The following is a 12076-nucleotide window of genomic DNA, read 5'->3' on the forward strand; positions in this document are numbered from 1 at the left end:
CTAATAGTTTCTTAACCAAGAACAGCAGCACACAGCATTCATCTACTAAGCACACAGCAGTCGCCAAGAGCACAGGTTTCAGGAGTTTGGATTTGAATCTATCTCTGGTGATCGCCAGTTACATGACCGTGCCTCCCGCACAAGGACACATGAGATAATTTAGGTAAATTTCATCAGGTGCCATGCATGTAAACAAATTGTGCTTATTCTATGTGCTCTGTGCTAAATACTGCAGATATATGCAGAAATTACTAAGCAGCAAGAAAAGAGCTTATTCATGCCTGGTAAAAATAGGCACTCAAATTTATATGAAACCACCAATTCAGGGGCGTGTACATAGTGACTGCTCACAGAGACTGGGGGTCCTGTAGGAAGCCAGCCAGGAGGCACTGGAGGACAGAATCAAATCAGCACCCCCTTCCTGCCTAGTAAATGGCACCTGAAAATTCTGATATGACTCTGAGATGGAGCAGAGACCCCTCTTAGGAGCCTGCTGGGTTCTGCCCCCACTTGAAAAGCATGAGAATAAACAAAAATGTGAGTCCCTGCAAGGGAAATTCTAGGCACCTAGCTAGCTCAACCAGCAATTGGGGATATCAGTGAATAACCGCTAAGCAATAATAGCTTAAACAACAGTCACTCAAGTAAGAGTCACAGAATGTTAGCTTCTGCATAGAAACTAAAGATAACATCTTGACCTATGTCCTTGTTTTTCAGAAGCCAGGACCCCCACCAGATGGGCAATGCCAGCACGTAGACCTCAGACAGACTGGAACCAGAAAATGAATAAGGAAGTTCCAGAAATTCCTCAGCCCCTAACTCACTTTGAAACAACCCCACCCCCCCCCCCACCCCACCCCCACCCCTGCCTTAAATACCCTTGCTTATAGGCCATCAGGGAGTTTGAGCCTTAGCTGCCCATTCTCCTCACCTGGCGTGCTCTATAAAAACACCTTGCTTTCTCTGGCTGCAAATCTCACTGTTGACATTAGGCTTTGCAAACACTGGGCAAGTGGACCCAGATTGGGTTTGACAACAACTTCAAAGGCTGACCCCCTGGGGTGTGGAGTGTGGGAGCTGAGTGCTGTCTTAGCTGCTCGGAACCGCCTTCCCTCCCAGAGGCTCCTTCATCTGTCCAGCCTCTGAAGGGCTACTGAAAGCAGAGTCCAGGTATAACCGAAGTCTATTTAACACCCAGCACTCCTCAAAAGAGCTCATAGTGCTAGCTGGAGTTTCATAAAGGCCCAGATGATTAGGTGTCCCTCAGACCACCTAAGAAGTCAAGTGGCCAGGAAGAGAAATCTTGGTACCAAGCTGAGCACCTCCCACCCACCACAGTTCTCTAGAGCCTCGGGGCACCACCCAGAGAATTAGCCCAACTGCCTGGGTGTGCTCAGGGAAGAGCTAAGGCAGGGTGCCAGAGCTCAGCAAACTGGGCATGAGGCCTGTGGCCAGAGCCCCACCCACAGCCCCCTGTCCTTCTAGGGAGGAGAGCATGCTGCTCCTCCTCACAGGTCATAGCTCCCCAGGAAAAAGGAACACTCCCCAGCCACCAGTTCTAAAACCAAATCTTTATTCTCTAGTTTGAAAAGAGGGGTAAATGTTTTTTATTCTCTAGTTTGAAAAGGCGGGTAGGTAAATGGTTGTTCTGTTTAGTTCCAGAGAACAGAACAAGGCCCAATAGGTAGAAATTATAGGAAAGCGAAATTCATTCATTATCAGGAAGGATTTCTAACAATTAGAATGTCTAACAATTAGAATCATCCAGGGCCTTAGGAGGTGGGGAGGTCCCTGTGACCTAAGTGCTCAGGCAGAGCCCAGGTGTCCATATGCTAGAAATGGTGAAAAGGAAATTCATCGGTAACTTCCCTTCAGCTGACCCTCCACCACCAATGGGGCAGTCCTTTCCACAACATGCTGAGCTCTGGAAGGAGTGGAGGGGCTGGGGTGTGCAGACACGAGCCTGAGTCTGGACACAGCGCCACAGACAGCCAGGGGAGGCTCTCAGCGCTGGGAGGGGCGACAGATATAGCAAGACAGACCAAGGAGGAAATGCCTTGGGGGTTTGCTCTTTGGGAAGGAAGAGGATGGAAGTGCTAACAGCAGATGGTTCTCTCCAAGTCTGAGTGCCTACACAGGGGGCAGGAGGGAGGGGATGGGAGAGGTAAGAGTGGCTTGGCTTCACTTCTTGCTGCTGGCAAAGGCCCAAGTGCTGTCTAACAAGGCCAGCAGGTTCTCCAAGCGGTATGTAGCCCAGAGCATTCATATACAGGACTGTACCACGCCTACTTCCAAAAATGATCTGAAGTAACTTACAGTAAAAGACAGGGAAATTAAGGCGTTAACACCAGAGGATGGAGGGTCTTCCTTTCCACTGGGGGCTCCTCTAGCCAGAGGGCTCTAAGGGGCAGATGCTATTGCTACTTTTCCAGGGCACTGGGCAGTCAGGAAGGAACCTTAGCGCACACACACACCAGATGGAGGCCGGCATCCCTGAACTTGGAAGTGGGTTCCCTGGCTACCAGGATTGACCTCTCTGGCTAACAGGGCCCACCCAGCTCACTCCTCGCCTCTTCTATCCCCTCTGGGATTCCCATTGTACCCTAACCCAGCACGAGGCAGGCATCCCCAGCCCACTGTGACTCCCCCACGAGGAACCCCAGGCCTCTCTCAGCCTTCCCGGCCCCGCCCACCGTCTCAGACATCGTGCTTCTTCTGGTGGGCCAGGAGCCTTTCCTCATCGTCGAAGGTCTGGCCACAGATGGCACAGCAGAAGGCGCCGTCCCGGATGTGGCTTTTGCGGTGGGTGATGAGGTTGGACTTCTGGCTGAAGCTGCGGTCGCAGTCGGGGCAGGCGTAGGGCCGCTCGCCCGTGTGGATTCGCCGGTGCGACACCAGGTTGGACTTCTGGCTGAAGGCTTTGCCACAGTCGGGGCAGACATAAGGCTTCTCGCCGGTGTGGATGCGCCGGTGCGCCGCCAGGTAGGGCTTGTGGCGGAAGGCCTTGCCGCAGTCGGGGCACACGAAGGGCCGGTCGGGGGCGTGGTCGCGCCGGTGCGCCGCCAGGTGGCTGCCCTGGGAGAAGCGGCGGCCGCACTCCTCGCAGGCGAAGGGCCGCTCGCCCGAGTGCACGCGCGAGTGCGCCACCAGGTGCGTCTTCTTGCCGAAGTTCTTCCCGCACTCGGCGCAGGCGAAGGGCCGCTCCCCGGTGTGCTGCCGCTGGTGGGCCCGCAGGAAGCGCTCCAGCCGGAAGCTCCTGCCGCAGTCGTCACAGCTGTAGAGGGACGGGGCCGCCTCGGCCCGGTCCTGCGCGGGCTCTGGCGGGGCCGCCGGCGGCGCCTCCTGGGCGGGTTTCAGCGGCGCCACCGGGGTGGACTCGGCTGCGCACTCCTGGGGGCCGGCTGGCCGCTGGGGACTCCCCGGGCCGGGGGCGGCCTGGGCCGACACCTCGGATCGCTTGTGAATCTTGCTGTGAGACAGCAGGTTGGGTTTGTGCCGGAAGCGACGGCCGCACTCCTTGCACGGGTAGGGCTTCTCGCCGGTGTGGATGCGTCGGTGCGAAGTCAGGTAGGGCTTATTAGTGAAGCGCTTCCCGCACTCGGGGCACTGGTGGGGCCGCTCGCCCGTGTGCACGCGGCGGTGGGCGATCAAGTTGGGCTTGTGCCGGAAGCGCTTGCCACAGCAGGCACACTGGAAGGGGCGGTCGACAGCATCTCCACCGGGTCGGGGGGCGGTCACCGCGGGGCGGCCCCTGGGCCGGGGCCCGAGAGCCTTGGCTGCAGCCTCCTCCAGCGCCTCGGCTACGTGCACCCGCTTGTGGGCAACTAGCTGGTCCCACTGGGCGAAGCTCCGGCCACAGTTGCCACATATGAAGGGCCGGGCCTCCGGGGCGGGAGGGTGGCACCGCCGCAGATGAGCTCGAAGCTGCTTTCGTCGCCAGAAGCGTCTCTCGCATTTGGGACAAGCGATGGGCCGCTTTGCAGCCGAATGGGCCTGCAGATGCAGAACCAGGGCCACCCAGCCTCGGAAGCTCTGCCCACAGAGATGGCAGGCGAAGCCCAGGTCTGGGGTGGCAGCAGCATGGACCTGGCGGTGCAGTGCTAAGAAGGGGGCATGGCGGAAGCGACGGCCACACTCAGGGCAGGGCAAGGGCAGCCGGGCCTGGCACCGGCGGGCGTGAAGCCATAGAGCCACCCAGCCAGGAAAGTGCCTTCGACAGTGGGCACAGCGATGGGCCCTGCCCAGGGCTTGGGCACCAGACTGGGCCACTGATATGCCTTGTTGCCTCAGCCTGCGGGGCTCCTTCTCCAGGGTCTGGGGTGACTCCTGGGAGGAGCCAGAAAGGAGTCGGGGCTGGGCCAGGCCCATGGCCAGGGGGCCCCTGCAACGACGTTCCAGCATCGGTTCTTCCTCGGCTGAGGGCGGAAAAGCACAGTCACTCCAGAGACCAACTCACCCTGCCCGGTTCCTGCCCCATTCCTCCCCTCCCAACCTCAGCCCTAGACAGGAGCTGCCATCTGTGAATCCCTAGAGCCCTGGGCATGGAGCTACACTACTCTCCTACTTCTTTGTGTGACAGGTATTATTTCAATCTTGGGTTTTTAGATAACATTTCAAGGATATTTGTCTTATGTCTTTATTGCCCTGGAAACTTCCAGAAGGGAGAGACTCTGAGACTAGACTCCCCCTCATGGCAGCTACCCCAATGTCGGACAGAAAGTAAATGCTCCAGTGCTGAATGCACACACATTCCTGCCACAGGACTCACCAGAAAAACGTTGCCACTGCTCCCTACAGTGCCTTATGCTTTTCCAAGTGCGTTCCTGCTGTCCTCTCCCTGTGTCTGCTATTTCCTATGCCACACTGAGCTGCACAGCAACTCTGTGAAGCTGGACAAGCAGACACTGAGCTTCCTGTTTCACAGATGAAGCAACTGTGAGGCATCAAAAGATGACAAGACCTGCCCAAGGTGACACAGTAAGCCAGCAGCAGAACCAAGACTAGGGAACAGGTCTCATACTAACTCCAGGCCAGTGTTCTTTCCTCTAAAACACCTGGGTTTGCAAAGATCTCAGGAAAAAAAAAAAAAAGTTTCTAGAGCCTTTCATTCACAGCCCCACAGGTGAGGCACTTTCAGCGTCTCTATCTGCAGTCTCAGTGGGAGCCTGGAGGACAAGTAAGAACAGTCCTTCTCCGGGAACAGGAGGGGGGCCCTGGGTGCTACTCCCAGCAGTCTAATGCCAGACCACTGCCTGTCCAGACTGTGCCCACACTCTGCCCGCCTGCCCTCTTCAACCCACACAAATTAGGACACTGCAGGAAGGAATGCTCTCCCTGAATCCAAGGAACACCCACAGCCTGCTGCCCTCAGGGCCTGATCGCTGCTTCTGCCTCCCTTGGGGTGCTAGAGATTACTGGGGCAAGAGAACGGGAGGGAAGAAGAGATTGTAATCTCAGTCCCCTGCCTGGTCCTGCCCCATGTTCATCTCTTCCACAGCTCAGGGGAGCCCAGATTCCTGCACAGAAGCCTCCTCCACAGAAAGCAGGCTGTGGCGGCTGTTAGGCTCCTAAAGGCCCTTCTGTGCCTGCTCACCAGCTCCAGACACATCCTTCTAAATTCCCTAGAGCCCACTCTCTTCTCAGGGAACACAGAGGTCACTCATCCCCAGTGTCAGACGGTGCATAGGGAAGACCCCCCCCAGGATATGAGAAAGGGCCCTTTCCTTCCGCCGAATGGGGACGCCTGTGCACCCCAGTTGTGCAGTGGTTTGCGAGCACAGCAAAGGCCAGACTCTACCCTGGAGACTGCAGAGCTGGGGATCAGGCTTTCTCCAGCTCCTCCTGGGGATGTTCCTGGGGATACTTCGGCGGCTGCAGTGCCTGCTTCGGCCCACACTCCGGTAGCCCCCAGGTGTCAGAGAAAACTGCAGCAATAAAGACACCCCTACCCCCATGGCAGAGCTCAGACCTCTGACTGCAGAGAGGCCAGCCTTACCTGTGGGAAGGGGAGAGAAAACAGGAGTGAGGCTCTGAGCTCCTCTAGGGCAGGAAGCTTTGTGTCCTCACCAGCCACAATCCCTCCCCCCACAAAGCCACACGCTCCAGCGTAAGCCCCACACCCTGCCTGGCAGAGTGACCTTAATGGACATTGGATTAATAAATGAACGTGCCCCTTCAACAAGGAAGGACACTGCTGTCTTTGGGGATCACTTCCTTCCCTGGTAAGGTCACAGAACGAATTCTCCGTTCTGTGGCCAGGGTCTGGGCTTTCCCTGACGGCTAAAGGCCGGCCTATGGCAGGAACTCTGGAATCCCTGCTGGCTCCCCTTCCCCCACCCTCCTGCCGACAGGAATTCCAGGCCTATTTCCCATGGGGCTGCGCAGGGCCAGCTGGTGTGACCAGGACTCGGTCAGAACCCCCTTCCGCATCGTGGCTGGCCGCGGGTAGCAGAAGCCCCACACTGCCCTTTTGTACTGGTGCGTGTCCTCCGTCCACGCTCCCGGGCACGCGGGTACCGCTCCTGCGAGCGAGCCATTTCGGGTCCCACGCACCGCGCAGCTCGCAGATCCTGTGCGCAGGTGCGCTCCCCCACCCCCGCAGATCCAGCAGCGTCCCCCCACCCCACCGCGCACTCACACACGGTCGCGCACACTCACGGTCACGCGCCCCGCAGTGGAGCGGCCCCCCGCGGGCCCGCGGGGACCCCCGCGCCCCTACCCGGGCCGTACCTCTGCTGCGGGCTGTGCAGGGGCGCGGCGCCCGTCCATGGAGCCCGAAGGCCGGCTTCCGCGGCCCGCTCCCGCTCCTCGCCCCGCCGCGGCGACAGCGGCAGGTTCGAGTTCACAACTGCCAGGCCCGTCCCCAACCTCCCCCCGCCGGGTTCCCAGCGCCACGTGACTACAGGAGCTGCGGAGGGTCAGTCGCCGACTCCCGCGGCCGCGGCCTGGTGGCGGGGCGGGGCGGGGCGGCCAGGGCCCGGTTGCTGGCCCCCCCTCCAGAGCGGGCCGGGTCACCTTCGCAGCTGCAGCGCCTGGGCGGCCGGCCTCAGAGGGCCCTACTCAGTTGCCATGGCAACCATCAGCGCGGGTCTCTGGGGACTGGCCAGAGCTCAAGTTTCCCGACCCTTTGTCCCTGCGGAGGATGCGCGTCCCCGGGCGACCGCGTGGCTGGCCTCTGGTCACCGGGGCTGGTCGGTAGTCGTTGGCTTATGAGAGGCTCGGAGCCCGTCGGGAGACTTCAAAGAGGGCGCCAGCAGCTCCCGGAGTGTCGTGCCCGGGGCCTTTCCCAGGCCGCTCACCCGGGCCGCAGTGAGGTCGCTCTCGGGCGCTGCAGGTCCGGGACGGCGGCGGCGCTCCTGGAAGTCCCTGGCTTCCGATTTATTCCAAAGTGGAGCACGAAAAGGCCCGATCCTGCGAACTTTGAAAAGGCCTCTCTTCCCTCTTTTCCAGAAATTAAGAAAGAGCAGAAGTTGCCGGACTTCCTCTGGCTACGGGCCAGGCGGAGCCACGTCCGAGGTGGCCGTTGGCGCACGTGGGGCATTTGCTTGGAAACGCGCAGCAGCCTGTGTGGCGTCTGTGTGGCAGGTGCGAGCCCGTGCCCATGACTCACCCACTAGCAGGTGGCCCTGGCTTTCCAAACTATACACTTCCTTGGGTTTCCAGAGTAGTACAATTTCATGTACTTTCATGCTTTTCAACACAGGCAATTTTTGAATTGCCGTAAAACACTTTTTAAAATCTGTTGCATAAATGGGATATAGAGGAAAATAAAACTCAGTTTTACCTCCTAGAGTCAATTACAGTTAATATATTAGTATGTTGCCTGCGGTGTTTCTCTCTGCATAGTGTGGCTGGCATAATTGGGATAATGCCTTGCAAAATTGTATTCTGCCTTCTTCACTTAACACGGTCTTGTGAATTTTCTTCTATTTTATTAGATATTCTTTTATATCATGATTCTTTGTGGCTATATAAAAGTAGACTGTTTATAAATATTCTATGTGTGCCCTTATAGGTTCATCTTTCATTGCACATGCCTGCTTTAAAAATTCTGGAAGTGGGAAGCTGATATGTCAAAGGCAAAGCATATTTTTTAAAGGTTTTCTCAATTATCTTCCAGGAAAACTTATTAGTTTTCCATTTTTTAAATGGCATTTAAAAAAAACAACAACAGTCTGTGATGTCAAGTATATGAAAAATGACCATTTCCATGTACTTGACATCACAGACTTTTTAAAAAATATAGTTCACAATGGTTGTTTCTCATCTTCTGTACTTTGTTAGAGTATTAGTTCACTGGATTTTTTCACATGGTTATTTTTTGCCAGTTTTATTTTCTCTTCTGTTAATTTGTTTATGTCCATTTGCCCACTTTTCTGTTTGCCCATTTTAAAAGTTAGGGAGTTGGTTTTATTGTTTGGGGGGCACTCATCAAGTACAGGTATGAAAGACTTGTCATGTTTGTTGCAGACGTGTTTACTCCATTTGTACTTTAACTTGTTAACTGTTTTGTTTTGTTTTGTTTTTTGAGATAGAGTCTCACTCCGTTGCCCAAGCTGGAGTGCAGTAGCACAATCATGGCTCACGGAAGCCTGGACGTCCTGAGCTTGAGCAATCCTCCCCACCTCAGCCTCCGAGTGACTGGGACTACCAGGTCACACCACCACATCCAGCTAATTATTTTATTTTTTTCTTTCGGAGAGATGGTGTCTCACTGTGTTGCCCAGGCTGGTCTCAAATTCCTGGGCTCCACTGATCCTCCCGCCTCAGCCTCCCAAAGTGTTGGGATTGCAGATGTGAGCCACTGCGTCCAGACCACCTTTTCAATTGTAGGTGTGAGATAGTTTTGTTTTAGCATATGGGCTGCCGAAGCGAGCATGAGAATGTTTTGTTTTAATGTGCCAAAACTGACCAGTCTTCCTTTACAGTTTCTGCCTGTAGAGTTACGTTTAGAGAGGCCACCCCCAACCTAAAACTACATTTAATGTTTGTAGTTTTGTCACAGGAAATAAATTTTGGTAGCTGGTAGTGTAAGTACTTCCCCTACACACAGACTCTGGGTTTTTTTGTTCATCTCGTAACTTCTTAGCTAGAATCACTTCATTTATTCTTCCAAATGGATGTGGAACAGCTGTCCCTCTCAGAGGCCTGCAGGAAGTGGGGAGGGGGCAAGCATGGAAATAAAGGAAAATCTTGAATTCCCTCAAGGGAAATTCCAGGCACCCAGCTAGCAGCATAATAAACAAGAAGGTAACCATAGCTTAAAACAAGGAAGTTAGTGTCACAAAATGTTTGGTTCCCTAAAAAAACTAAAGAAGTAATCTTTAGTTTTTATAGTTTTTTTTTTTTTTTGAGACAGAGTCTCACTCTGTCACCAGGCACCAGGCTAGAGTGCATTGGAGCGATCTTGGCTGACTGCAACCTTCGCCTCCCAGGTTCAAGCAATTCTCCTGCCTCAACCTCCCGAGTAGCAGGGTCTACAGGCACGCGCCACCATATATGTCCCTGAAAAGTTGCTCTTCAGAAACCTGGTCCCCTACCAAATGGATCCCCTGGCCTGTAGACCTCAGAGAAGGGGGAGTTGAGGACTGAACTCTGCTGTTCTTTGTTCTAAATTTCTTCATGAGGATCCTGATGGAAGTTGGGCCAGACCTGAACATTCGTTTCTGCTGACCCCAAGGTTTTAGACAAAGCTTCGTTTCCTTAACTTATCATAAATCAGAGTGTTTGAATTCATATGACTTTTTTTTTTTTTTTTTTTTTTGAGACAGAGTCTCACTCTGTTGCCAGGTGCCAGGCTGGAGTGCAATGGCGCATTCTCGGCTCACTGCAACCTCCGCCTCCCAGGTTCAAGCAGTTCTGCCTCAGCCTCTCGAGTAGCTGGGACTACAGGCACGTGCCACCATACCCAGATAATTTTTGTATTTTTTTTTTTTAGTAGAGATGGAGTTTCACCATGTTGGCCAGGATGGTCTCGATCTCTTGACCTCATGATCCGCCAGCCTCAGCCTCCCAAAGTGCTGGGATTACAGGCATGAGGCACCGCGCCCGGCCCACATAACCTTTAGGTCTCCTCCTTTATCCCACACTTTTGAGGCCAGACAAGTACATCACCTCCATGTATCAATTCATGATTTTGCCCATAACTTCTCCTTTCCTGAAATTTACCCCTGCCTTTAAAAATTCTTGCTCATAAGCCATTGAGGGGGTCAGGTCTTAATTATGAGCTGCCCCATTCTCCTGGCTTGGTGCCCTGCAAATAAATGTGCTCTTTTCTCCAGTTGCAAAATCTCAGTGTTGGAGTTTCCTCTTACTGCACTGGGCAAGTAGACCCCACTTCAGTTTTGTGACAAAATGAACTTTAGAATTTTTTGTCAATATTTTAAAAACCTGATTGTCTTTAAGATTCATGTTTCTTCACTCTGTTTATTCAGGTCTTCTTTTACCTATCCCAGTCAAGCTGACTAATTTATACATTCACTACTTAACTTTTATAATTTTTTTTTTGAGGCAGTGTCTTGCTCTGTCACCCAGGCTGGAGTGCAATGAATGGTCTGATGTCAGCTCACTGCAACCTCCGCCTCCCAGGTTCAAGGGATTCTCCTGTCTCAGCCTCCTGAATAGCTGGGATTACAGACACACACCACTATGCCTGCCTAATTTTTGTATTTTTAGTTGAGCCAGGGTTTCACCATGTTGGCCAGGCTAGTCTCGAACTCCTGACCTCAGGTGATTGACCCGCCTCGGCCTCCCAAAGTGCTGGGATTGCAGATGTGAGCCACCACGCCTGTCCCAACTCTTATACTTTATAAAACAAAATTCACAAATATGAAAAAAAACTTGGTCATATCATATAGTTTGTGGGTTCTGAAAATATGGTCATAGCATATCATAGAATATAGGCCAAGTTTACTCGTTGTGGAAGAATGATTTTTTTCTACCAACGGTGCGATAAGAAGCCGCTCCAGTTATCACCTACTTAGTAATAATAGTTAACATTTAGGGAGGCGTTACTTTGTGTCAGGCTTGGTGATAAACTCTTCACATACATATCTCATTAATCCACTCAATAACCCTATGCAATATTCTTCTGGTCCTTGTTTTACAAGTGAAACGACTGAGCCTCTGAAATGTTCAAGAACTTACCCAAGTCCACTCAGCTGGAGAGTGGCTGATCTGAACCCAGTAGTGCCCCTCTGCCCTCACTGTTAACCACCAAAGTTGCATGTATGCTGGCCCGGGCACAGAGGGGCCATGGGGTCCCCTGGGGTTAATGAATGAGTTTGGACATCTAATGCTTCTCCATTTCTACAACTCGACTTGATTCCTACCTTCCTGCAAGAACCTTGAAAGGAGAATTCCCTCATAGACTCACAAAGTATCTTCTTCTCATCTATAATCTATCTTTCACAGCAGAAAGATTCTTCATTTAAACAAGGCCCTAACCTCCCTCATTCCCCAGCCTCCAGTAGAAGAAATGTCTCTTCTTCCATCAGGAGTTAACCACCTGCCGTAACTTCCTCTTTAGGCATAGCTAGAGGAAACAGTATGACTGTGCCTTAGCGCTACAGGAAGAAAATGAGTGGCAAAGGAGCTGTGGAGGGATTCCTGAGCCTTCATGCCAGCTGGAAACTTAAGGCCTTGGCATTCGGGACTTCACCCTTCGAAATGTCTTAGAGGATGGCCCAGCAACCAGCCAAATGGCCCAGTGTCCTGGCCCAGTGGAGACGGTCTCAGCTTTCGACAAGCCAGCTGGAGAAAGGGCTGGACAGAAAGGGGCCCACGGACAACAGATACTGATAGGGCGCCCTGGGAAGATCCAGTTTCCCTCCAACAGTGCCTGGCTCTCATTATCGGATTAGATGCAAAGTAGGCTGGCATGCCAGGGGGTGAGGAGAACAGTGTCTCCAGAAATCCTCCGTGAAGACACCCAAGTATTGTTTAGAAGCACCCCTGTATCTGGAAGACAGAAAACTGCACCCACTGCTTGCAGACATACGGTTCCAGTTCTCCCCACAGGACTTGCTCATACATCCAGCAAATATTTAATCAGTGCCCACCATCTGCCACTGTGCCA

General features: G+C 53.3%; 1 protein-coding gene and 1 long non-coding RNA gene across 6 annotated transcripts; one reads left to right on the forward strand and one right to left on the reverse strand.

Moving 5' to 3' along the window:
* Positions 1-1375: 1375 nt before the first annotated feature.
* Positions 1376-2218, forward strand: LOC116527877. The gene is made up of 2 exons (XR_004258768.1): positions 1376-1596; positions 1636-2218. It is a non-coding gene; the product is annotated as an uncharacterized LOC116527877 (long non-coding RNA).
* REPIN1 (replication initiator 1) lies at positions 1557-8165 on the reverse strand. Of its 5 annotated transcripts, none has more exons than XR_004258767.1 (3): positions 6730-8164; positions 1642-5995; positions 1557-1602 (listed from the first exon to the last, which is right to left on the reverse strand). XR_004258767.1 is itself a non-coding variant. In XM_032245059.1 (3 exons), exons 1-3 carry the CDS (start codon positions 6766-6768, stop codon positions 2698-2700), a joined length of 1884 nt encoding a protein of 627 aa, XP_032100950.1. In that variant the 5' UTR covers positions 6769-8165; the 3' UTR covers positions 2580-2697. The 5 variants fall into 5 exon arrangements, 4 of the variants coding, with proteins under 4 accessions (XP_032100950.1, XP_032100952.1, XP_032100951.1 ...); XM_032245059.1 differs by lacking the exon at positions 1557-1602 and having other exon boundaries at positions 2580-4415; positions 5798-5924; positions 6730-8165; XM_032245061.1 differs by lacking the exon at positions 1557-1602 and having other exon boundaries at positions 2580-4415; positions 5798-5995; positions 6658-8164.
* Between the last annotated feature and the right edge of the window lie 3911 nt (positions 8166-12076).

Source organism: Sapajus apella, unplaced genomic scaffold, assembly GCF_009761245.1.
Source record: "Sapajus apella isolate SASKATOON/1434 unplaced genomic scaffold, GSC_monkey_1.0 scaffold56, whole genome shotgun sequence".
NCBI lineage: Eukaryota > Metazoa > Chordata > Mammalia > Primates > Cebidae > Sapajus > Sapajus apella.

Bases quoted from the DNA above. Each gene is read 5' to 3' on its own strand.
- REPIN1 (XM_032245059.1), bottom strand. From the start codon at position 6,768: ATGGACGGGCGCCGCGCCCCTGCACAGCCCGCAGCAGAG. The intron at 5,925-6,729 runs GTACGGCCCGGG...TTATTGCTGCAG, and splicing joins CTGCACAGCCCGCAGCAGAG to TTTTCTCTGACACCTGGGGG. The intron at 4,416-5,797 runs GTAGAGTCTGGC...TTCCGCCCTCAG, and splicing joins CCAGCTCTGCAGTCTCCAGG to CCGAGGAAGAACCGATGCTG.